This window comes from Microcaecilia unicolor, chromosome 9, assembly GCF_901765095.1.
Source record: "Microcaecilia unicolor chromosome 9, aMicUni1.1, whole genome shotgun sequence".
Lineage (NCBI taxonomy): Eukaryota > Metazoa > Chordata > Amphibia > Gymnophiona > Siphonopidae > Microcaecilia > Microcaecilia unicolor.
In genome coordinates this window covers 139,145,661-139,173,338 of record NC_044039.1, presented here as the reverse complement: position 1 = coordinate 139,173,338, position 27,678 = coordinate 139,145,661, and the positions used below count along the sequence as shown (strand labels likewise).

The window sequence follows — 27,678 nt, the reverse complement described above, 5'->3', positions numbered from 1 at the left end:
CTTAATATTGAACCACACCGTTCGGTGATGGCTAGATACCAAATGTTCTCCTACCGTAACATCAGAAACATTCTCCCTGTTTGTGAGCACCAGGTCTAGGATATCTCCATCTTACTTTAGTTCTGTTACCCACTGCTGAAACAATTCTTCCTGTAGAGAATTCAAGATCTCTTTGCTTCTAGAAGACTGAGCAGCAGGGACACCCCAATCAACGCCCGGCATGTTAAAATCACCTATCAGTAGTACTTCCCCTTTTCTAGCTCTCTCTGTCCATTTCTTCTGACTATGAAGGTGACCTCTATATTACACCAATGTAAATACATTTTCCTTTCCCTCTTACCAGTTTAACCCAAAGTGCTTCTTCCTTATCCCATTCGTCCTGCAGTTCTGTCACTTTAATGCTATTCTTAATATATAATGCCACTCCTCCACCCTTTTTTCCTACCCTGTCCTTCCTGAATAGATTATAGCCAGGTATAACTGTATCCCAGTCATAGCTCTCTGTGAATCATGTCTCTGTGACCACCACTAAATCCAAGTCTGCTTCTATCATTTCAGCCTCTAGATCTAGAAATTTGTTTCCCATACTACGAGCATTGGTATACTAGGCTCTCCAGATGTTACTTTTTTCTCCCTTTTCTATAATGGTATTTGATGTCTTACCTTCCTGAGGCTTATTAATTACTTTGGGGCTTTTCTCATCCATGCCCAGCAAATTTAGTTTAAATCCCTCTTTTTAGTACTTTAGCCAGTCGGTTACTGAAGACACTTTGTCCCTTCCTTGAAAGATGGACACCATCTCTGCCCAGTAGATATTGGAAAATCATCCCATGGTCTAGGAAACCAAAGTGCTTGCGTTGGCACCATCCACGCAGCCACATATTTAGCTCCAGGATGCGAGCTTCCCTCATTCAACCTTTTCCTTCTACAGGAAGAATTGATGAGAACACTGTCTGAGCATCTAGGTGCTTTACCCTCTGACCCAGATCCATAAAGTCATGTTTGATATGTTCAGTAGAATCATTTGTTCCAACATGGATGAGCAGCATAGGATAGTGGTCAGTAGGCTTGATGATTCTAGGCAATCTTTCCACCAGGCAGACTGCACATCTCTCTGGATATCATGTCTGGTCAGCAGATTGGCACTTCAGAAGAGAATCGCTAGCGAACACTACCTTCTGCTTATTGGCCACCAATCCAGCGGCTTTGGGATTATTGATCGTCTCCTCTTGTTTTTGATATGTTTTCAGCTCATCTGCCTTCAGGGCTGCAAATCGATTCTTCAATTCAACAGAAGATGGAGTTGGGGGATTGAATTTGCAGGATCTGGTGACCTGTGTCCAGTTGTCCTTTTTCTGCTCAAGATCTTATCTCCCTTTGCTGGAGATCCCCAATGTTTCAACATGCATCTCCTGGATGAATTTCTGCTTGTCACAGATGCTTCTTAGTTTTTCCACCTCCTCTTTGTACTACTTTCATGAGGGATTCAAAGTGCATACATTTAAACATGAAACCAGAATCTTGCCTTGGACCAAGCATTCAGTCTGCACAGGGGCAATAGCTGTAATGGGAGCCGCAGCTTTAGGTGCACAGTGTTGCTTTGCCATTTTTCAAGTGTAGGAACCTTTGTGCCTGTGAATCAAAGGAAATGAAAGAGGTACCAATTTTTCTTACACCTGTTCCAAGAGATGCAGGCAGCAGGTATATTTATGGGGAAATATCTAGGAACATGTTCAGATTTATTCTGTGGGTGTAGTTCAGAGTACTTCCTTGCCTGTTATTGAGAACAATTTTAAGGGAAGGAGAAGGTAAATTAATATCCTTCTATTAGAGGTATATGAAAGAGTAACAAACTGTTGTATATGGTAAATGAGATCCTTTTAATCTTAAAACAGGAAAGGCACCTGATCCAAAGCAGAAGGAGAGTTACTGCAGTCAGAAATTATTTGCTTTCAATAGACAGATGCAATTAGGGTAGAATTTATTGCTGTAATTGCTGGAGATAATTGGTGAGTTAGGCAAACCATATAGCAAGTGTTACCCTTGGGGAAGGGGGGGTGGGCCTAAGCAACCAAGTGTCTGTAGAATGTGTTAGTTGTGAAACCTATCTCCAAAGCTGTATTAACCACCTTACTACACCACTGGGCTGAAGGGTATGGTGGGAGGGATTAAGAAGCAAGATCTGTGGGCTGTGCGTACTGTGAAACTATAACAGTTTTTAAAATGCAGTATAATACAAAACAGACAACAGAAACTCAACAGAATTGCACAGAAAACCACAGCACAAAGGTAAGAATTAGCCAGGTAGGAGAGGCCTGTGGGGATCTAGCTTAATGTCTGCCCCTAAAAGAGGGAATGATAATCCCTTTATCCATTTAGAGAGTGTATGGGATACATTGAAATATAAATTTAGGAGGGGGGCAAAAACTTCAACCCTAGCACACATTATACAAGAAGCTGAGTTCCCTGCGGGTCAAGAGGGAGGAATTTTTCGGGAATGGTATAGAAAGGGCCTGCGGAAATTCAGGGATCTTTTCTCTGAGGGGAAATTGAGAAACTTTGAGAAGTTGCAGAGGAAGTTTGAATTGCCGGAGACGGATTACTGTGCATACGTGCAAATTAGGCACTACATGGGAAGGCAGGGATGGTTACAGACAGACCCGTGAGAATGTGAAAAACTGGAAAATATCTGGGGCACTTTGGAGGGCGGGAGAAGGGGCATCTCCAGGAGATACATTCATTAAGTTACCATACATGAAGGCCTGGGAACGGGATTTCAAGATCGAAATGAGTGTGGGAGAATGGGAACGGATGTGTCATGAAGTGAAAAAAGCATCTGTGTGTGTATTAATAAAAGAGAATGCCTATAAAGTTTTTAGTAGGTGGTATTATACGCCGGACAGAGTGAAGGGTATGTACCCGACAGCATCTGACCGGTGCTGGAGATGCGAAGAAGAGACCGGCACTTTTCTGCACGTGTGGTGGACCTGCTCTCTCATCCAGACTTTCTGGGCGGGGGTTGTTGCACAACTGACACGAACTTTGGACACACAGTTTCCAACAGAACCGAAGTGGTGCCTGCTGGGATGGGGAAATAAAAGAGGCCTGAAATGGCAGAGGCGGATTAAGAGATTATGTCTGGCAGCAGGTAAATTGGAAATTGCGGCCCATTGGAAGCAACGAGTAGGGCCCACTATCTTAGACTGGAAATTAAGACTCCGGGTCATAACGGATCTTGAGAAATTGACAGATCGAAGAGCTGGCAGATACAGACATGATGCGCAAGAATGGACAAACTTAGAATATGGAACACTGCTAGTGGTACACCGGGGGGGGGGGGGGGGGGGGCAGCCATGAATGGGAGGATAGTGGGAGGAGGAGGGGCGGAAGGGTTGGGTAGGGGGAAAAAATACAATGTTGATTATGTATTACAGATGAGTTTGAGGAATTTTGGAGAGTTGGTAGCCTTGTGGCTACAGTTAAGTGTATTGTATGATTTTCTTTATGGAAATGTTGAATAAAAACAATCTTAAATTAAAAAAAAAAAAAAAAAGAATTAGCCAGGTAGGAATGAGAGAGAGAATACAGGATATGTGACTTATCCCAGACAATGAGGTTTCCAGCAAGGCAAATGTTTAAAAGACCATGTGGTGACCCTCAATTTCCTATTTCAGGAGGTCATCCAGCTTTTCAAATCAGTTTTTAAAATGCATGTAATACAAAACAAGCAGAAACTCAACAGAATTGCTCAGAGGTAAGAATTAGCCAGGTAGAAATGAGAAGAGAGAATACAGAAAATGTAGCTTAAATATCAAATATTGTCAAACGAAGTGGATATCTATCTATGTTGACACTAAGCCAGTGCTATCCACACTTCTATTTTAATACAAATAAGGGGAATAAGCCTCAGAGATCTGTGTTAATACAGCACCCTACGGACCAGTCTGTGGCATGCTAATTAAGGCAACACTCATCAGACTTCATTTCATTGGCCAGAAAAGCCCCTTAAAAAAAATACTACTTAACCTTTAATTTTAGCAATATATATTTTTTATAAAAATAATTCAGGCCAAACAACCATATAGCACACTTATCTTTTTCCCGATGGGACCCGTTTCACCATCAGGGTTCTTCAGGGATCTGGTGCTATGAAACAAAAATAAATTCTTAAAAAGTAGTCAAATATTTAGTCTTTAAAAATACTTAGTATGTAATTCAAGCTACTCCCATAACAAACCTTTAACTTTTCACCGCCATCTTAGTGTCCTTATTGATGTCGGCTCGCTACGCTTCCCACCAATTAACAGTCACACCACATCGATCTTAGGCACATACCAGATTAGTAGATATTAACAATGGGTCAGAGAGAAACTGCCCATTCCACTGTGGTATTTAAACCATCCGGCTTTAAAGTTTTTAATCTATGAATCCAGTGTTGTTCTTTTCTAAGTAAAGTTTTACCTAAATCACCTCTTTTATGGAGCGATAATTTTTCAATCATCAAAACCATGCTTGTAATGTGCACAGTGTGCTATTAGAGGTGCAGACGTCCGTCTATGCGATATACAGGAACAATGTTCACTTAGACGTTTGTTTAAATTCCTAATAGGTTTTCCTATATTTAACTTCCCATGGGGACATTGTAAAGCATATATCACATAATCCAGTGGCGTAGCAGGGGGGGCTGCCACCCGGGGCGGGGCGGTTCGCTGTTGCACCTCCCCCCCCCCCCCCCCCCCGACGACCAGCTCCCGCACCCTACCTTTAAAAAGAATACCGGGAGTCGCGCCTGCCCTGCACGTAAGAAATGTGGACCGTCGGCTCTTCCCTTGCTCTGTCCCGCCCTCCGCTGACGCAACTTCCTATTTCCGCAAGGGCGGGACAGAGCGAGAGAAGAGCCGACGGTCCACATTTCTTGTACATGCAGGGCAGGCACGACTCCCGATATTCTTTTTAAAGGTGGGGGGGTGTCGATTCGCTGGAGGGGGGGAGCTGGCAGGGAGCACCCCCTCCCGAGCTGACACCCGGGGCGGACCGCCCCTCCCACCCCCCCTTGCTACGCCACTGACATAATCTGATTTACAAGTTTTTTTGTTTAAGTTAAAAACATTCCCCATTTTGAGAATTAATAAAGGCCTGACACTTTACCATAATGTTACAGACGTTACATGTGCTGCATTTCTGATGACCCAATTCTTCTAATGCCACTACTTGCTAAGAGATGTATATGTAGGGCTTAAGATCTTCAAAATTCTGCCCCTCAAAAACGCTATTCTCAAATTTTGTTCAAACACAGGATGAGTATGAACGACATCTCAATTTCTCTGCAAATTGTTAGCCACTGCCTCCCCCCACTACAAAATCTCAAAACACACGTTTCCACATCTGCATTAATACTTCTTTGATTGTCCTCGAGCAGTAAATGCCTGTGGTTAAACTTTGCTCTTGTATAGGCCTGTTTCACCACTGATCTCGGATAACCACACTTTTATAAGGTTTCTGCAAAACGTTTTGCTGCTTGTTTATAATCCTCCATTTCTGTACAGATCGTCTAAATCTCAGAAACTGTGAAAATGGTAAACTGTTTGTTTTCATGGATGGCAACTTTCATATTTTAACATGGTATTTCTGTCGGTCCGTTTTTTTTATATTCCTTTCGTAATGATGTTCCATTGTGAAATTTTACTTCAACATCTAAAAAATGAATAAGTTCTTTAGAATATTCATATGTGGGGGAAAAAATAGCTTTATTGCATGTGTTTAACCATAAGATGAAGTTTCCTAAATCTTTGATGTTACCATTCCATAATAAGAAAACATCATCAATAAATCTTCACACTGCAATATTACTTGCAAAAGGTGAATTATCTAGCCATTGTTTTTCAAAGTCAATCATAAATAGATTGGCTACTGTGGGAACACAAGTGGCCTCTATCGCCACTCCTGAAACTTGTAAATATAAGTCTTCCTCAAACAGAAAATAATTTTTTTTCAATACCAATATGGCTAAAGATGTCAAAAAATCTCTGGGTACTTCTACAGGACGAGGTCTTTCATCCAAGCTTTTAACAATCACCTGCAGGGCTTGATCCTGAGGAATTGAAGTGTACATAGAACTAATATCAAGGGTAACCATCAGACATTGCTTGATAAGATTAGTATCTATGTTAGACAAAAGTTGCAGAAAATGTTTTGTATCTTTTAGATATGACTTTGACTGAAATACTATGTTCTTCATAAAATAATGGTTCCAAAAAAGACCCCCTAGATGACAATATCGGGTGTCCCGGAGGATATTGAGCACTTCTATGTATTTTCGAGAGGAGATAGAAGACTTGTTTCACAGGATGTGTCAGGTTCAAAAAAATGATGTTCTTCTTTTAGTCAGAAAACCTAATTCTAAGCCTTGAGAAGTCAGATCTTTTATCAAAATTTGTAATCTGACAGTAGTATCTTCCGATAATTTCACATGTACTTCTGGATCTCCCAATTGTATATCTGCTTCTTGAAAATAATCACTTTGATTTTGTACAATGACTGCACCTCCTTTATCTGCTTTCTTAATATCTTCATTACCCTAAAGACGTTTCAAAGAGTTATGTTCTTCCTTGATCAAATTATCTCTGAAATGTAGATGTGCTTGTTTTAACGTATTTTAAACCAGTTCTTTGAAAACTTTAACGATAGGTTCTAAATGACCTGGAGTCATTCAGGTTGACTTTGGCCTAAACCTCGAATTATCCACAATACTACTACTACTACTACTTAGCATTTCTGTTTTCTGAAAAAAATCTTCAATTGTAAGGTTCTGATGAACCTTTCCATGTCAATATTAAATTGAAAATCATTGAATCCAAAGCAGGAACAAACGATAACCCTTTGGCTAACTATGTCCTATCAGAACTGGCTAAATCTTGGTTAGGTAGATTGATTACCACTGATTTATCTTCCATTGGGGCCGTGTTTGCAGCCGAGTTCGTATGTTGCTGTTCATTCTGCCCTTCCGAGGGCCTTGCCCCCTCATTCCCCTTCGGGGGCGTCTGTCTTCTAAAAAATCCTCATTATATTCATTTCCACTAGACGAACTTGAATCAGAGGAAAAATCAGTATAAGAGCTCCTGCGTTTTTCTAATTTATTTATTTGTTTCATTTATACCCTGCTCTTTCCCACTTGGTAGCAGGCTCAGTACGGCTTACATAGTATGGAATTACATAGTATCAGAGAAAGAACACAGCTGTAGCAATAGTAGAGGTATGATGTGGTTGTTAGGAAATAGGTTGAGATAGGTGACATGGGCATGGGATGTAGGGGGGGTAGGAGTGATGTCTGATGACATCCAAAGATATACTTTATTTCCTTGGTAGTCTTTACTATCTCTGTCAAATTTTTTAATTTTAATTTTCCTAATTTCTTCCCTAAAAGTTCCCAACATTTTTTTTAACCGCTCATGTTTCTTATCAAAGTCCTATTGGGACATTTTTCTCTCATATCTTTTTCAATTCTGAATCCAAAGCCAATTTCTCAGCTTCTACCATTTGTTTACTTCTTTCTACAATTAACAACATTAAATCTAAGGAACACTGATTTAAAATCTTATCCCACCAATTTGCAAATTCTTCATTGTCTTTCAAAATTTGAGGTGCTTTAGGATCCTCAGACCCCTTGGGATCCTCTCAACTTTACAATACTCAATCAAAGATGAACAATTGAGCTCCAGTTTTATGGCATACTTGAAATGGTCACCAATCTGTTCCCACTCATGTCTATCATTTCCCACCATTGTTTCACAAAAATCAGTATTGTTCTGCAATAATCCTGCTGCTGTTTCGGCAAAAATAAATAAATAAATAAAACGGAATCCGGTTTTCTAGGAGATAGCCATAATAAGAATTCTTCCTAATGAAAGATTGAAGTCTGAGTGTTGCTTTAATTATCATACCTCAGACTGGTCCATAGGGTTCTGCTTTACCACGGATCTCTGAGGCCTTTTCCCTTTATTTGTATTAAAATAGAAATGTGGTTTTGATAGTAGTGGCTTTGTGTCAACACAGATAGGTATCCACTTTGTTTGACAGTTTTTCTGAGATGTAAATATCAAACAAAACAGGCAACAGAAACTCAACAGAATTCCTCAGAAAACCACAGCACAAAGGTAAGAATTAGCCAGGTAGGAATGAGGAGCGAGAGAATCCAGGAAATGTGGCTTACCCCAGAAAGTGAGGTTTCCAGCGAGGCAGATCTTTAAAAGACCAACAACACCCCAGGATTAGTTTGTCGTATGTCCTTGTTTCTGCATTGCTTATATGTACTTCAACCGCTTCCTCCTTGGGTTCTGAAGCGGGATATTAAGGCCGTGAACTGGGTGATCCGTAAGTTCATTTGGAGAGGGTGGAAGCCAAAAGTGTTCATGAATTTGCTTTATGGGCCCTGGGCAGTGGGTGGACTGGGGCTCCCCAATCTCCACCAGTATAATTTAGCATGTCTCCTTAGGCAACTGAGAGATTGGATATTAGAGACTGAGGATTATACTCCCTGACTTATGGAGAGGGGGCTTTTATGCCCACTACACCCTCACTATCTTCTACATGCGCTAGGTACATCCTTGTCTCCAGACTTATGGAATAATGTTTTCTCCGAGGACAAGCAGGCTGAATATTGTCACTGATGGGTCGTCATCCACGACGGCCCCAGGAGACCGGAACTTTCCTCAAAGTATAGAACTTTTGGGAACGCGACGTCGCGTGGGCCCAGACGCACTGCGCATGCGCGAGGAGCTTCCCGCCGGCGACGCGAGCGTGTCACGTTCAGTTTCTTTTGATCTGCGCTGCAGGAGAGTTGTTCGATGCAACTCTGTTTTTTCGCCTCAGGAGAACCATTTTTCGTGTTTTACACGCCCCTTTCCCTTGTTATTCTACTTTGCTTCAAATATTTTTTTTAAAAATTTCAATTTTCCCTTATTTTTTAGTTTTTTCTCAACTTTTCCAAGTTTCCTTTCTTTTTTATTGCGGCCGCCTTTAGGTTGCTCGGCCGTGTCTTTTTCCCTTTTTTTTGTGCCTTTTTAGGTGGCACATTTGAGCCCTTTGATTTTGTGGATGCTATTTTCCCGCCAATGTCATCGATGACTCCCAGCAGCTTCAAGCGTTGTACTCGCTGCAACCGGACTATCTCGAGAACCGACCCTCACGCGTGGTGTCTTCAGTGTCTTGGGCCCGACCACTTTCCAGCTTCTTGTAAGCTTTGCAAGTTGATGAAGAAGCGGACCCAAGTTTCTCGAGAGGCTCAGCGTGAAAAGCTTTTTTTTCTGAATGGTCCAGTCCTTCGACATCAACATCGGCACCGAGGGCATCGACGTCGAGGGAAGCAGCAACACCGGGAGCACAGGTAATGGCTGCCGAGAGACTGCATCGAGCTGGGAGCAGCGAGGCATCAAGTGGGCCTCCACCCATCTCGGGGCCTCCTGCTATGCAGGCCCCCCGGGACCGAAATTTGTCGGATCCGGCCCCGAGGAGGCATGTGGATTCCACGTCCTCCTTGTCGGTACCGAGGAGTCTCGATGACAGGCGTTGAGCAAAGGCGAAGAAGCACCATCATCGATCTCCTTCCAGGCATGGTACCGAGAGCTCCGGGGAGCCGAGGGAAGTCGGCACCTGAGAAGCGTCGGTGCCAGGAGGATCGCTCACCCTCCATTCAGGAGGTGCCAATGCGTCGGTTGTCTGGCAGCCTGGTACCGCCTCTCGAGCCCCTTCAGATTCGGCCACCGACTCCTGCACCAGTCCCACAGCCTTTCCCGATGGCAGCTCTCGACAAGCGCATCTGGGCCCTTCTTTCAGAGCTTCTGGAAGGGTTGCTTCGTCTGTCAGCCTTGGTGTCGGGGGTGCTTGCACCGCCTTTACCGACTGCAGAGACGGCTTCTGAGCCATCACCTGTGAGGAGGTCTCTACCCTCGGTGCCGCTTGCAACCCGGGTTGACTCCCCCTCGACGTCGGTGGAGGAAGATTCACCCGAGTCCAGGCAGGGGTCGACTTCTCGACACCCCCCCCCCCCCCCCCCCCACACACACAAGGTTGTCGATCCTCGACGTCGAGGCAGGCTCGGTTTCCGGCTGCTCTTAGGGAGCTTCTGTCTGATACTGAAGAGGAGCGTTCGTGGGAAGAGAAGGAAGACCTCAGGTACTTTTCGGAGGAGGAGTCCTGTGGGCTTCCTTCTAATCCTATTCCACCGATTGAGGTGAGGATGTCTCCACCTGAGAGTCTTACCTTCTCATCCTTTGTGCGGGAAATGTCTAGGGACATTCCATTCCCTATGGAGGTTGTGGATGGGCACAGGGCTGAGATGCTCAAGGTCCTGGATTATCCTTCTCCACCTGCAGAGGTTGCAACGGCCCCCCTGCGCAATACACTCCGGGAAGTGCTGATGCAGAATTGGTCTTGCCCTCTCTCTAATCCAGTGGTTCCCAAGAAGTACGAGTCCCAGTACAGAGTCCATGGAGAGCCTATAATGGTGAAGGCCCAACTTCCTTACAATTCAATGGTGGTGGACAATGGAGAGCACTCAGAAGAGCCAAGACTATGGCTCGGCGCCCCCAGGCAGAGAGTCTAGGACCTTGGATTCTTTTGGGAGGAGAACGTATCAAGCCGCTTTGCTCGCCGCCAAGATCCAAATATACCAGCTCTACACGAGCATTCACTTACGGAACTCGGTGAGGCAACTGTCCAGTTTAGTTGAAGCACTTCTCATTGCTTGCTGAACGGTGAGGCAACTGTCCAGTTTAGTTGAAGCACTTTCTGCAGAGCTTGCTGAACCTTTTCACCAGGTGGTCAGGCAGCAGAAGGTGTGTCGCAAATTCCTGGCCAGGGGGTCTTATGACACTTTTGATGTAGCATCCTGAGTAGCTGCTCAAGGTATAGTGATGTGCAGACTCCCATGGCTGCGTGTCTCTGACCTGGATCATAAGACCCAGCAGCAAATGGTGGATGTTCCTTGCTGGGGGGATAATCTCTTTGGGGAGAAAGTAGAGGATATGGTTGATCAGATGAAAAAGCATCATGATGCCATGGATTCGCTCTCCCGCCAGATGTCTTCTACTGCCTCCTCATCCAGGAGGTTTTTTGGAGGGAGGAGGAGTGCTCCCTATTCCTATAATAGGCATAGGTACACTCCTGCCTCTCGGCAGCCGGTTCAGGCTCAGCCCCAGCATGCGCGTTCTCGTCAACGCCGTGCACCAAAGGCCCCTAGGGCTCCCCAGCAAAAGCAAGGGATGGGCTTTTGATTGGCTCCAGTGCAGCATAGCCGGAGTAAAAGTGTCCGTACCGGGCGACTTGCCTGTCGGGGGGAGGTTGATATTTTTTCACCAAAGGTGGCCTCTTATAACCTCCGACAAGTGGGTTCCTCATATAGTCCGTTTAGGATACACGCTCAATCTGGAATCCAAACCTCCAAATTGCCCACTGGGAGCTCAGTCCTTTAGCTCCCAACACAAGCAGGTACTTGCAGAGGACCTCTCCGCCCTTCTAAATGCCAGTGCGGTCGAATCCGTTCCACCAGGGGAAGAAAGGCTGGGATTCTATTCCAGGTACTTCCTTGTGCCAAAGAAAATGGGGGGGGGGGGGGTGCGTCCCATCCTAGACCTAAGGGCCCTGAACAAATATCTGGTCAGAGAAAAGTTCAGGATGGTTTCCCTGGGCACCCTTCTTCCCATGATTCAGGAAAACGATTGGCTATGCTCTCTGGACTTAAAGGATGCCTATACACACATCTCGATACTCCCAGCTCACAGGAAGTATCTTCGATTTCGGCTGGGAACTCGGCACTTTCAGTACTGTGTACTGCCCTTAGGCCTAGCATCTGCACCCAGGGTCTTCACAAAGTGCTTGGCAGTTGTCGCAGCATCGCTACGCAGACTGGGAGTGCATGTGTTCCCTTATCTCGACGATTGGCTGGTGAAGAATACTTCGGAAGCAGGGGCTCTATGGTCCATGCGGATGACTATTCAACTGCTGGAGCTACTGGGGTTTGTAATAAATTATCCCAAGTCCCATCTTGTTCCAGTGCAGAAATTGGAGTTCATTAGAGCTCTGTTGGATACACGGACGTCTTGAGCTTATCTTCCCCAGTCAAGGGCAGACAATCTTCTGGCCCTAGTGTCCTTGGCTTGGGCATCTCAACAGATCACAGCTCGACAGATGTTGAGACTTTTAGGGCACATGGCCTCCACAGTTCACATGACTCCCATGACACGCCTACATATGAGATCAGCTGAATGGACCCTAGCTTCCCAGTGGTGCCAATCCATCTCTCCACCAAACTTTGCAGTTCCCTTCAGTGGTGGACCATTCGATCCAATCTGACCTTAGGACTTCCATTCCAAATTCCTCAGCCACTAAAAGTGCTGACGACGGATGCATCCCTCCTGGGGTGGGGAGCTCATGTAGATGGGCTTCACGCTCAGGGAGTTTGGTCCTTTCAGGAGAAGGATTTTCAGATCAACTTCCTGGAATTACGAGCGATCTGGAACGCTCTCAAGGCTTTCAGAGATCAGCTGTCTAATAAAGTCATTCTAATTCAGACAGACAATCGGGGGCACCGGATCTCGCCCTCTGTGTCAGGAAGCCGTCAGGATGTGGCTTTGGGCTCACAGCCACGGCATGTTTCTCCAGGCCACGTATCTGGCAGGCGTAAACAACAGTCTGGCCGACAGACTGTGCAGGATAATGCAACCTCACGAGTGGTCACTAAACATGGACGTTGTCCACAAGACCTTCCGAGCGTGGGGCACCCCCTCGTTGGTTCTTTTTGCCACTCAGACCAATTACAAAGTCCCTCAGTTCTGTTCCAGACTCCAGGCCCACGGCAGACTAGCATCAGATGCTTTTCTTCTTCATTGGGGCACAGGCCTTCTGTATGCATATCCTCCTATACCTCTAGTAGGGAAAACTCTGCTGAAACTCAGGCAAGACCGTGGAACCATGATTCTGATTGCACCTTTCTGGCCCCATCAGATCTGGTTTCCTCTTCTTCTGGAGTTGTCCTCCGAAGAACCGTGGAGATTGGACTGTTTTCCGACCCTCATCACTCAGAACGAGGGGGTTGCTTCTACATCCCAACCTGGTTCTCACGGCCTGGATGTTGAGAACTTAGAAGTTGCCTCTTTAGGCCTTTCTGAGGATGTCTCCTGAGCCTTGCTTGCTTCCAGGAAAGATTCCACGAACAAGTGTTATTCTTTTAAATGGAGGAGGTTTGCCATCTGGTGTGACAGCAAGGCCCTAGATCCCTTTTCTTGTCCTACACGGACCCTGCTTGAATACCTTCTACACTTATCAGAGTCTGGTCTTAAGACCAACTCCGTAAGAGTTCACCTTATTGCTATTAGTGCTTATCATCAACGTGTAGAGGGTCAGCCTATCTCTGGACAGCCTTTAGTTGTTCGCTTCATGAGAGGTTTGCTTTTGTCAAAGCCCTCTATCAAACCTCCACCAGTGTCATGGGATCTCAACGTCGTTCTCACCCAGCTGATGAAGCCTCCTTTTGAGCCACTGAATTCCTGCCATCTGAAGTACTTGACCTGAAAGGTCATTTTCTTGGTGGCTGTTACTTCAACTCATAGAGTCAGTGAGCTCCAAGCCTTGGTAGTCCATGCACCTTATCTCAAATTTCATCATAGGGTAGTCCTCCTCACTCACCCTAAGTTCTTGCCGAAGGTGGTGTCAGAGTTCCATCTGAACCAATCAATTGTCTTGCCAACATTTTTTCCCAGTCCACATACTCAGCCTGGTGAGGACAAGTTGCACACCTTGGACTGTAAGAGAGCATTGGCCTTTTACGTGGAGCGGACAAAGCCCTACAGACAGTCTGCCCAATTGTTTGTTTGTTTCTTTCTATCCCAACAGGAGGGGAGTTGCCATCGGAAAACGCACCATCTCAAATTGGCTAGCAGATTGCATTTCCTTCACTTATGCCCAAGCTGGGCTGATATTGGAGGGCCATGTCACGGCTCACAATGTTAGAGCCATGGCTGCGTCAGTGGCTCATTTGAAGTCAGCCTCCATTGAGGAGATTTGCAAGGCTGCAACGTGGTCATCAGTCCACACATTCACATCCCACTACTGCCTTCAGCAGGATACCCGACATGACAGTCGGTTTGGGCAGTCGGTGCTGCAGAATCTGTTTGGGGTTTAGAATCCAACTCCACCCTCCTAGGCCCATTTATGTTCTGTTCAGGCTGCACTCTCAGTTAGTTGTTTATAGTTTCAGGTCAATCCTTGTTATGTCCTCGCCATTGCGAGGCCCAATTGACCAATGTTTATTGTTTTGAGTGAGCCTGGGGGCTAGGGATACCCCATCAGTGACCATATTCAGCCTGCTTGTCCTCGGAGAAAATGAAGATGCATACCTGTAGCGGGTATTCTCAGAGGACACCAGGCTGAATATTGTCACAACCCACCCTCCTCCCCTTTGGAGTTGTTTTCTCTGTCTATATATTTTTTTGCTTTTTACTAACTGAATGTGACACGCTCGCGTCGCTGGCAGGAAGCCCCTCGCGCATGTGCAGTGTGTCTGTTTCCACGCGACGTCGCGTTCCCGAAAGTTCTATTCTTTGAGGAAAGTTCCGGTCTCCTGGGGCCGTCGCAAACGACGACCCATCAGTGACAATATTCAGCCTGCTGTCCTCGGAGAATACCTGCTACAGGTATGTATCTTCATTGTACTTAAATCTACAAGGGTAGCCTGGTAGGCGTTACTCAGATATTGGCACAAGATGCCCATCAATACTGATTTTTTACCCTTAGAGGGGAATTTGGATTTCACCCCAGGAATTCACTCCTCAGTCTTAAGAACATAAGAATTGCCATACTGGGACAGACCGAAGGTCCATCAAGCCCTCCTGTTTCCAGCATTGGCCAATCTAGGTTACAAGTACCTGGCAAGATCCCAAAACAGTTTGATGCTTCGATTGTTGCTTTCTTTGTTCAATAAAATTGTTACACCTAAAAAAAAAATTCTTGATAGCACGATATCTAGTGAAGTCAGAATTTTCTTTGTCTAGCACTTTTTGAGCATGTGTTTTGTGCTAGCAAATACATAAAACAAACTGCTGCATACATTTAATGTCACCATATGTAACCCCAATATCTTGTACACATTTTCCTAGATGCTGCTCTGGGAATTGACATAGTCATATGAAGTGATTTAAATACTTGTCACCCAATTTAAGACAACAGATTTATATATCTAATCTGAACATGGCTTTACCTGATACTTGTGATATATCTCCCTTTGTAGAATTGCCAATGCCACCCCAATCCCAGGAGATTTGCTGCGAGAGAATACAGATGAAGTGTTTCCAGATGAACAGCTTAGTGATGGAGACAATGGAATCCCAGCCGCTGTCACTCCAGAGAAGATGCCTGGGTCACCAGGGCATCAACATTCTCAGGAGAAGGATGTCTGGGAGGAGATGGATGCCAACAGGAACAAGATTAAATTAGGAATCTGTAAGGTATGCAAATATGAAACCCTTCCATAATTAATCTGAAGGCAGCATGTCATACATGAAACTGCACTTACTTTTAGTACACTTTATAATGAATTAACAGTTTCTAAAGAGTATTCAAAATATACTGTAACATGCATTTATAGTCCACTTTAGTATCCCCTGCCCCCAAAGATGAGATTACTAAAAGGCAAATTTTAATGAAATCTCTCTTTGTGTTGAGAAAGCCATGACAACATGCGCCTGCATCCCCCTGCCCCCCCCCCCCCCCAACATTGTCCTTAGATGGGCAGTTAGCTCTGAGAGACGTAGATGAAATCTGCAACCAAATATCTCTCCTCCTTAGTACATCATCATTTTCCTGCAGAGGTAGTCCTGCCCCCTAACTCTAAAATTACTCCCAACCCAAGATCCAGAAAGCCCCTCCCCTGTAGACCCACTGAAACCTGTTCTAGAATTATGGAATCAGTCCCCAGACACTTATGGAATCCTCAGCTTGGGAGAACCTACTTGTGTAACTAATTTATCCTGCTTGGCAAGTGAGAAAGCAAAGCTGCTTACTTGTGATAGATGATATCCATAAAAACAGGATAAATTGGACACACAAGCACTCCTGTCTCCCCAGGGGTTCATGCGGATTAAAGTAAATCCACAGAGGAGCAATTCGTTGGAAGGGGCACAGATGCACCAACATTTTATAGTACCACCTTAGCTCAGAGATTTAATCTGTTCCATAACTGTCAGATGATATCACCCACTTGTGTGTTTTTTGTCCTGATTTCTGTGGAGTACACCCATTGCAGATAGGCAACTGTTTTATTTGGTGCATGAACATAACATAATAATTTCTGCTCCTACAAAAAAACCTATTTTATTTCATATGTTTTATATACTGCTGATCCAGATCATCTTTACATCTGTGGTATAGCCATCAGGCCAACCCGAAATCAGTGCTCCGTAGGCATGGCTGACAGGTATCCACAGTTCCAACTTGCAGATCATCTCCTCCCGTCAGAAAGAACACTTACATCTTGTGCAGCGAGCAGTGTTGTTGAGCTGCTGCTGCCCCCACCCCTTTCGCATGCACAGAGGCTGGCCATGTCAGCGGCTCTGGAACACTACCACTGGGTGCACAGGGTGTAAGTGTTCCTTTTGTCGGGACGAGATGTTCGGCTGGTGGGGCTTGCGGATCAGATCAGGTAAGGTTTGATTTGGGAGGGGGGAGAGAACCGGAGGGGGGGCCGAGGAGGGTGGGGAAGAGATGAGCTCTCGGACCCCTACCCTCTTTGGGCTCAGGCCCACCCTAAATTTGCTATCTGGCTATGCTCCTGCTTTACACTTAATAGCTTATACAGTGTTTAATGTATGTATGACCTATTATAATAATCCTTCCCTTAGAATTCAGTGTTTGCTTATGTATGTCAGTAGTATTTCTTCTATTTGTTAGTATTGCCATGCCTCTTTGTCTGTTGTATACAGAGAATGCCAGTTCTCCTATCCAGCCTTTCATTACTTTTTTATGTTGAACTGCATTTGTTTTTTTTTTTTAATCCAAAAATAAATGGCATTAACTGTTAGCTATGCAACCAGATAACAAGAAGAACTGGAATAATATCTTCATTTTAGCTGTTTTGCGGGAAAAAGACTAAAGAAGACTCTTATTGCCCAACAATTGCTGCACTAAGGTTTTAGTTCATTTCAACTATATGTCTAAAACCTCCCATTTTCTTAATTCAACTGTGATTTTTATTAATTTTTATTTTTCAAAAATGTATCTTAATACTGTTGCCCAGCAGAAGCCTTCCCTTTTGTTACCAGGCTTCATCATGGAGTCAGTTTTAGCAACTATTCACAATCTCTACGAAAAGCAGACCAAGAAATATTACATATTTTCAGTCTCCCTTTTTAATTTTTAATATGTTATTTTAAACATTTTTGACTCCTTATTGCATTTAATTATATTTCATTATCATTTATTAATTTCATAAACATCACCTTTTGAACTTGTACTGTACTGGTGTGTCACTACAACTAATAATGCTCTCCCAATCTCAAAATTCTCTTCCTCTAAATGGGAACTCCAAAAAAAATCATTTGCAAATAACAGAATTTAAAATCTGTTCACAAGTACTTATTTGGAGTTGCTCATCACTCAATTCTTCATGACTAACAAAATCGCAGCCAACTGCTTTTATAGATGCCAACTTTTTACTGATGACATTACCTCTCTATTTGTCACCATTTCTTACCTATATCCTATTCATTATAGTTTTTTTACTTTTACGGTTTTGCCTAAGTGGATTTCTCCTTCTCATCTTCTGTTTCTATCTACTGTCCTTCTAGATTCTTATGTTCTTTGAATGAATGACAGTCACCTACCTGCATGTTCGCTATACCAGGCAAGGCTTGATTCCACTAGACAGAGTGCCTTTTACTATATAGCATTACCTTTTCCCTCAAAGATTCCTTCCCAAAACAAAAGCTTCTTTAAAGACCATTTTGTTTCTGGAGGCCTTTGGTGATAGATTGGGAGTGTGACAGTCACCCTAATAAGATGGTCCTTCCCTGTTTAGGCCTGGAGATTTGATTGGATGTTTATCTATTTATGACTGACTGATTACCTCTATGGATGATAGAATTTGTGTGTCTGCACATCATAAATTATGATGCTTAGTGCTTCTCAATTTTTCTTTCATGTCTTATAGTGGTGTTCTTTTCTGACTTTCTCATTGTTTTTTGGATTGTACACTGCTTTGTTGTGGCTTCAAGAAAGTTGGTATATTAAATTTTAATAGAGCATAAGGTTAGCCAATCAGATTTTACTTCTAGGCTTACAGTACATGATTCACCCATCAGCTATACACCTCCTTAATGGTGAATTGATCAAAAAAGCAGACTGGAGTCAATATTACTTGCATTTAAAAACTAAAATCCCTATCTATCTTCTGTTCTCTCATACTATTAAATCAGAATTTCATTGTTTCTGCTTAACGAAGGAATCCCCTATATATCAGAAGTGTCATCATGAGGTTAACTCTTTTATTCATGCATTTTGAAACTGTGGGACCATTCAATCTTTTTGGCAGCAAACAATACAATACTTGGAGACATTATGCAGACGGCCAATAAAGGTGACGTCGGCTGGTCTCCTCCTGGATAAATATGAAGACCTTGGATCCCATAACCATTTTCTAAGCTTCTGATCCGCAAGGCGGGGTTACTGGGTAAACGAATTATCTTAGGAGTGTGGGTCAGTGCCGAAACCCCTTCTTTTTGGCAATGGAGAAATAGGTTCCACGTTTTGATTTTATTGGAACAGCAATACGCCTGCTCTTCCTACAAGAGAAAACAAATGTTCTTGGCTACTTGGGATAGTTATCTCTAGTCCTTGCCTCATAAAGCACGCAGCCTTGTTTTAAATTCTTTTGAGAATCTACAACCCCGAATCTCAGTAGATTTCCCATGGAGGAAGCTTATTGTTTTGCATTGATTTGTCTTGAAGTGATTGGGGCGGGGGGAGGAGGATCTCGGCATACATAAGGCGATGGGGGGACATGCTTTACGTGGTCCCTTATAACGATCCTTTTTTGGGGGAGGAGGGGCTCAGTCGGTATGGGGTGGGATTAGGGGTTATCCTCTCACATGCTCTCTTCGGACCCCACACATTCCAGATAAATTAGACTATTACTCTGAGAAGCTTGTTACGGACTATTTGGGTGCACGAGTGTCAAGGTCTAACCATGTTGATATATATCCATCAGCATCATTTGTGTAAGGATTGCTTCTAGGGAGTTTGCACAGAGTAGGAGAAGGATTTATTATAGGCAGTAAACCCTGGAATGGATACACTGGGATTTGGTTGGGATGTTTTACGCTTGTGTGATAATAGGTATAAGACGGGGAGGGAGGAAGACTTTGACTAATTCTCTGGCTGTGCTACACACACTGGGGGATGCTATAAGAACAAAAGCACCCCCCTCCCCCTTATTAGCTTGTTCTTTTGCAATCAACCGTAGACAGCCAGAGGTATTCCACATACACGGTTGTACGTTTTCCTAATGTTAGTTACAATACATGGTACTATGTTGCCGTTTTTAACTTGAGAGGGGGTCAGGGTATGAATAAGTTAAATATTGAACACAGTCTGTGTATTGATTTTGGCTTGCATTTCTTTGTATTTGATATGTTCAATAAAAATTGTTTCAACCTTAAATTTCAATGTAAAATAATAAGTCTTCATCAAAGATTTAAATTTCTTAAATGGACACTCACTAAAAATTAAAATTAGCAATTTTTTCCTTAAAATAAGTGCCATCCAAAAAAATACCCTCTCCTGTGTGGTGTCTCATCATACGTGTGCCAGCGAAAGTAAAATCAATCTATGAGCAAAAGCTGATCTTAATGTTCTCCCTAGGATATAGGGCAGTGGTTCCCAAACCTGGTCCTGGAGGCACCCCAGCAAGTCAGGTTTTCAGGATATCCACAATGAATATTCATGAGAGATTTGCATGCACTGCCTCCACTGCATGCAAATCTCCCTCATGAATATTCATTGTGGACATCCTGAAAACCTGACAGGCTGTGGTGCCTCCAGGACCAGGTTTGGGAACCACTGGTATAGGGTATGATCATTGATGCAAAGTAAGGAGATGTATGATCATACAGAGTTCTATGAATCAGTCATTTAATTTAAACTGAAACCTGTATTTTGTAATAAAAAATTTTCAAAAATATCCAAAACCCAATCAGGGAAAACTCCCAGCAATAAAACCAATCAAAAAGAGTAACCCTATGGATTTTGACGAGATTTAATAAAATGTCAAAAACTACAGTAAATGTAAATATTAATATTAAGTTTTAGGGAGTCATCAGTATCCCTTCCTGTTCACCCTCTAAATAAGAGGGGATAGGGTGAATGTCACAATAATGACCTAAACCTGCCACCAGGTGGTAACCACAAATGTTGCCCTTGTCAATAGGCAGGTACCTTCACAACATTATCGGTACTCCCAATGTGTGTATAAATATGCTCAAATCAAAAGTGAAGCATAACTATCAAAAACATTGAAAATGACTGATTTTTTTCATGTCATTGGTTCCATAAGCAGTCTTAAAAAGCTACGTTTAATTTCTAGTAACTTAATTTTTTTCACATAAAAGGGTGGGGTTTGGCTGTTGTATTACAAATTGTTTGCTCTAACAGAATTCAGTAAAACCCCGTTTTTTTATTTTTTGTTTCTGATGACTTTAGTCACCTTTGAAAGATCATGGAATAACACCAGCAGATGACAATGGACATCTCAACTCTAGGTGGTTGCTAATACATTTCATGCAAATCTGTCAGTGCAGTTTCTCAGATAAGTGCAACTCTGGAGCATACAGTGACTGGGCTGGGTAGATGAGAAACATAGAGAGATACTCAACCCTCAATCTGCCATGGAAACCATTAGTGACCTATAGGTAACAATGGCATGCTAAACACTGTGGTGGTAGCATAAAAGTTTCAGGTCCGTATTACCCACTGCACAGCAAACTCCCATTTAACATAGTATTGCTGAACCTGCCCATTATCAGAGCAACACAGTCAAGTGTGCAACTTTGAGTGCATGCACTGTAGAACTCTATCCAGACAAATATAGCACCTTTCTCAAGTAAGTAGGTCTTGCCAGCAAAAAGAAAAAAAAAACAGGGTATGGGAGCACATTTGGTTAGATCTTTAAGTAAACCAGGAGGTTGTAAATAAGTAAGAGGGAGGAGTCAAGGACACCAAGCAGAAATAGGACACCAAGCTCTGGGTTTGCTGCTTGTTTCATACCAGGAGATCATGGTGAAGCGTAAGGGTAAAACCCAGATTTACCCATCTGAATCGAGCCACACCCTTTCACTGGTACAGCAGTCAGTCTCCAACTTTGTTGTTCATGTTGCTGGTTCTTTGGACTTGGGTGCATCACTTGGAGAGTGAGACCCCCACGCCCTGTGTCTTTGATGCAACTCTAACCCCAAAGATATGCAAGGTTTCATTCTGACCTGGAAATAGAGATGCATCTGTGAAGCGAGGGCTGGTGTTGGATGCCGAAGTAGCAGCCGATGTGACCCTTAGGTGGAGCTATAGCATTCCCGGATATTTCTGTGGTGGTGTCAGCCCCACCCCCTTCTTCCTATTCACTTGTTGCAGTCAAGGGAAGAGGAAAAAGGACCGGAACAAATGTCAACATTCACTCCATTACCAGATTTAAAACTAGGGGAAAGGTCACAGAAATTGCATTAAGTAGTACTGTCACTCAGTAAATAAATCCCAAAAGAAAATAAAACTACAGGTTGCATAATCCCAATTATTGAAACTTAAATGACCAGAAAGATAGAAGACCCTGTTTTCTTTTCAAGCAATCTCTGCAATTTACAAATCTGTCTGGCTCTTATCAGCCCTAGAAACAAAACAAAAACTCTATCTGTCAGAGACAAGCAGATTTGATGAATAATATGCAATATTTGCAACTCAAGGTACCACACCCACTCATACAAATACACCACCCATAAATCAGATTGTTTCCCGCCCAGCAGTTCTTTAGATCCAATTCAAGTTTGTAAACCCTTTAAATTCAGTTTGAGGTGGATGGTTTTTTTTTTTGTTTTGCAAATCGGGATATGCTTTCACAGAAATCATCCTCTATCTTTCTTTTACAATAACTGAATTTATCTGCAAAAGCAAAGTATTCAACAACTGGTTCATTTATTTATTTATTGGTCCACTTGTATCCCACATTTTCCCAGCTTATGCGGGCTCAATGTGGCTCATGTCTACCTGTGTGGGATTGTGTGTTAATTAAAATTCAGTGTCATCTTTTTGTTTCGGTTTCACCATTGTAGCACCAGACAGAACAGCACTGACTAGCTGGTCTACTTCTTGTAAACAGGAGGACCATTGAGGTCGGGGGGGGGGGGGGGGGGTGTGTTGATGTTTGCTCCCGGGGCTAGTTTATACCTTTCTTGTGCGGTCTCTTGCCACCAGCATAAAATCTGGGAAAAAGTGCTCCCTTGCCATGATTCTTCATCATTACACTGATTGGACGGCTACCTTTACCTGTGGCTTCACTAATTATCCTGTGTAACAATTTCTTATTATGTTCGTTTAACAACGAAAACCCATGGTCCTATCTGATTATAGACGAGGAGGAGGTACAGGCTGGGCTGATGGACGAACAGTGTCCCACTGCCAAATACACATTTCATCGTCATAAGCAGGCAGAGCAGTGGGGATTGACTGTACTTCTAAATGAGACTTAGCAGCCTTGCCCCCTTAATACTTTTGTTACCAAAACTCTCAGGTTTGCTAGCAATCTCATTTTCCATTCATCATACTATGTCTGACGCTTCTTTTCTTAATGTTTTTCTCATATTCACATATTTACCCTCCCCCCCCCCCCCCCCCCCCCCCCCAATGGTAGGGCCCAGTGTCTCTTCCACAGACTCATCTGACAAAAATGGCACTAAACTGATAACTGGTAGAACCTGGGGACTCCTTGCCTTTACCTTGGCTCTTAGATTTCAGAGCTCAAGGTGTGTTCGGGAAATAAAACACAACACAGATTGCAAGTGAATAATTAGCTAAAAGCCAGGCTTTAGGAGAGGTTATTACAGCTGCAAAATCCAGCAGCCGTGTAAGATAAGTCTCTCTCCCTCTTTTAGTTAAGCTGTCTTTTATTAGCAAGTTTCAAAATATAGGTTCATTCATTGACATGATGGCAAGCTATGCAACTTACTTTCTCAGAGTCTTAACTTTTACAATAGGTACATCATATCTTTTTAGCTCACATACTTCTGTCTTGGCAAAGCTACATAGAATTTGCTGTGTTCTCTTTTTATGTTCTAGGCTAGAACATTTGGTTTAGTGGATTAATTTCTGTAGCTATACATTTACAGCATATACCCCTCCAAGGTAACGAGCTCCAGCTACGGAGAAACTTTATTATATTTCTGACAGAATGTTCCATTTGTTCCTTAGCCCCTGCTGAACCCTAACTCTCTGATATCTAGCTTTCTAGTTCTTCCAGGCTCCATACTGTGGGGTCCCTTCCATTCTCCCCACAACAGAACCAGATTGCTGGCATCAACATATAAAATGGAGAGAGAGCAGCTTTTAATATAGAAACTGGGGGAAGGCCAACAGTTGTTCAAAAACACATTGTCTGGAACAAGGGGTCTGTCACAAAACGCCTAGCACCCACTTGGAGCTAACCCCGCGGCCACCTAGAGAATCTGTCCCCAGGACTTCTCAGGCCTGCCTGCACCTGGGCACATGCTCTATACTAACCAACCCTCCACCCCATGAATTAGGTTCCACTTGCCTCTGGGCAAGTCTCCCACCCATAAGCTATTCCCCTGTAGTTTGTAGGACACTGGGGCCACCCTCCCAGGGTTCCCACTGTTCTCAGAAAGCACTCACAGACCCAAAACACAAACCACCAAGATTCTTACTCCAGGGCAACAGAGCTAATAAACTATAAGTTTATTATCATAGAACTTGAACAGTGAACAGAAAAAGGTAAAATCAGCAAACAATAACAGGTAACTGAATATGAATCAATTATAAAACATATCTAAACATTTGTTTATTACCTGAGTAGTACCTGGGAAGTTCAGGAAATATAACTGCTCACAGGGCGCCAGTAAAGAGAGCTTTCTCCACTCCCTGACTGAGACTGGGGAAAATCCTGTACCTCCTGGCTAGATTTGAACTCCAGGGCCAATTAAAGCCTAGAGCACCAACTTTCAAAGTATCTGGCCAATGGTACATCAAATTGCCTTTTTACAAGTTTAAACTGTAAAAGAGAGAGTTTTTTTCTCATCAGCTTTAAAACACAAAACAAGCATAATCTGCTGGCTAATTAGGAGAAATACGTGTCATCAGTAAAAATAACTTCACAGACTTAGGAACCCACTGTTCTGTCACAGTATCTTTGAAAGATATCACCATAACAGGGAAGGTTAGGCATCCCAATAGTGAAATTGCAATAAAGGCCATACAAAGCAGACAAACTTGAAAGATTGCAAATTATCACTGTCAACTGCTGAACAGTTAGTTAATAGGAATAAAAAACATTGTTTGAAATGTCTGTATGCAAATGCTAGAAGCCTAAAAAAATAAGATGGAGGAGTTTAGAATATATTGCACTAAATGAAAAAGGTAGATATAATAGGCATCTGTAAGGCCTGGTGGAAGATAACCAATGGGACACTGTCATACCAGGGTACAATCATAGGAGCCAACTTTTCAAAATGATTGGGGTGCTGAATTTTTTTATTTTTACAGGTGGTGCATCCCCCCCCCCCCATACCTTAACATCCTGTCTGCTGCAGTCTTCACCTGGGCAGTGGCAGCGCCAGCGCCACTCAAAGGCTGCCTGCAACCTGCACCAGGACTTCTTCCCTGAACAGTCCTGCCCCTCAGTCCCCCTGTACTGTGCAAATATAAGGAGATACAAATTTCAAAAACTGACATATTTCAATCACTATACTATAGGTTAACAAATACAAATGAAACAAAAAATGGAAAATATGATATCATTTCATTGGACTAAATACATTTTTCAGTTATCTTTCAGAGGCCTAAACTTCTTTCCTCAGGTCAGGACAGTATACTACTGTTACGGTATTCTGTTCTAACATGGGAAAGGAGGGTTTGGTCTCCAAACATTAGTCAAAAATGTATTAAAATTAGTCCAAAAAAGATATTACCTTATTTCCATTGTCTGTATTTATTAACAAAGCTACCACACTACTTTACACTAAATTAAAAATAAAATTTATTTTTTTCCTACCTTTGTTGTCTGGCCGTTTACTGTTTCTAATTGTGTTGGTCTCAGTCTCTTGTTTCTTCTTTCCTCGATCTTAACTCTCCCCCATTTCCACCCAGCGTCTGCACCCTCTCTCTCCCCTTTCCATCCAGTGTCTATTTTCTCCATGTGTAGTTTTTCTCCTCTTTTCCCTGTCTCTCATCTCAGTCACTATGCATCTCCTTCCTCTTTCTTCCCTCCCCTCCATCCATATGCATCTCCTTCCTCTCTCCTCCATCCATGTCCAGCATTTTTCCTCTACCCCCTCCATTCATTTCCAGCATTTATCTTCTCTCTTCGCCCCTCCATCCATGTTCATCTCACTTCCTCTCTCTTCCCTCTCCTCCATCCATGTCTAGCATTTGTCCTCTCTCCCCTCCATCCATGTCCATCTCCTCCTCTGTCTTTCCTTCCCTCTATCCATGTCCAGCATTTCTCCTCTCCCCTCCATGTGCATCTACTTCCTTTCTTTCCTCCACTCCATGGCCAGTCCATCATTTCTCCTTTCTCCCCTGCCCTCCATCCATGTGCATCTCCTTCCCGTCTTCCCTCTCCTCCATACATGTCCAGCATTTCTCCTGCCCTGCCCTCCATTCATGTCCAGCAACTCTCCTCTCCCTGCCCTCTCCTCCATCCATATCCAGCAATTCTCCTCTCTCCCCTGCCCTCCCCTCCATGTCCAGCGATTTCTTCTCTCTCCCCTGCCCTCCCCTCTCATTCATGTCCAGCAAGTCTCCTCTCTTCCCTCCCTCCATCCATCCATGTGCAGAAAGTCTCCTCTCTCCCCTCCATCCATCCATGTGCAGAAAGTCTCCTCTCTCCCCTGTGCTCTCCTCCACCCATATCCAGCAATTCTCCTCTCTCCCCTCCATCCATCCATGTCCAGCGATTTCTCCTCTCTCCCCTGCCCTCCCCTCCACTCCCCTCCATGTCCAGTAACTCGCCCCAAACGTCACCACCTGCCCCTTTTCAGCCCCCCCCTCCCGAGTTCCAGTCCCAACACCAGCCCGACCTCTTCTCCCACAACAACCCTCCGTCCTCGCCTTCTTGCTGCACAGAATTTAAAACTCATTTTACCTTGGGTCCCGGCAGCAGTGAAAGGCGAGCAGGCTCGCCTTCAGCCTTCCCTTCTCTCTCAGCTGTGGTTCCTCCCTCATTTCCTGTTTCTGCGAAGGTGGGACCAGAGCTGAGAGAGAAGGGAAGGCTGAAGGCGAGCTTGCTCGCCTTTCACTGCTGCCCGGGACCTGAGGTAAAATGAGTTTTAACTTCTAGGCAGCTGGAAGGCGAGGATGGAGGACTATTGAGGGAGAAGAGGGTGGGCAGGGTCGGGCTGGGGTTGGAACCGGAACCAGAATTTCTGACGGCGGGTTAAAAATATTGGGGTGCTCAAGCACCCACAGCACCCACGGAGTCGGTGCCTATGGGTACAATTATATCACATTGATAAGGTGGATCAGATTTGTGGAGGGGTAATGTTATATGTTAGAGTACCTTGAATCAAATAGACTAAAATTCTGCATGGCACAAAATACACCTTGGAATCCTTATGGACAGAATTCCATGTGCAAAGAAAAAAAGGATAGTGATAGAAGTATATTATTGTCCACCTGGCCAGAATGAACAGACAGATTTAAAAATGTTTACGGAAATTAGAGAGACTAACACAGTGGATAATGATAATAGGTGATTTCAGTTATCCTGATATTGATTGGATAAATGTAACATTGGGAGCGTGCTGGAGAGGTAAAGTTTCCAAGTTTATTCAGGGCTTGCTATCCCACCAATTGTGAGTTACATCTAGATGGCTTACAGGCTAAAAGTAGAGAAAATGAGGAAATAAAAGGGGAGAAAACATGACTAAAGGAACAAGGGGATAGAACTACAATCGTAATAGGACAGAGGAGGGAAGTCTTTCAGAACCATTTCTAGGAAAGGAAGCATCAAGTATATGCATCTTGTAAAAGAGGTTTTCAGGTCAGTTTTAAAATCCTGGAGTTATTTTTGTTCATGGAGGAGTTGTAATTTGTTCCAGTTCTCAGGTCCCTGTACTGAGAAAATCGCCTTCCAAGTATGCTCATGAAAAATTTCACAGAATGAGGGAACTATAAAACAGTTGTGGGTAGATGATCTCAACGTTCTCTGGGGGGGGGGTCAGTAGGTGAGAAAGATAGTGGTTTTTATATACTAGGAGCAGGGTTTTGTATATGATTTGGTAGGGTAAAGGTGGCGAGTGTGCTGCTTTTAAGATGTTGATAAAGGTGAGCTGGTTGATCTAGTGTATCTAGATTTTCAGAAAGCTTTTGACAAAGTTCCTCATGAGATCCCTGAGAAAACTAAAGTCATTTGATAGGAAG

General features: G+C 43.5%; 1 protein-coding gene across 1 annotated transcript in view; it reads left to right on the top strand.

Moving 5' to 3' along the window:
- The window catches only part of TTBK2 (tau tubulin kinase 2), a 237,559-nt gene that overhangs the window by 162,326 nt on the left and 47,555 nt on the right, over positions 1-27,678 (top strand). The window contains 1 exon segment of the mRNA XM_030214295.1: positions 15,281-15,497. Within this exon segment, the coding sequence (XP_030070155.1) occupies positions 15,281-15,497 (217 nt within the window).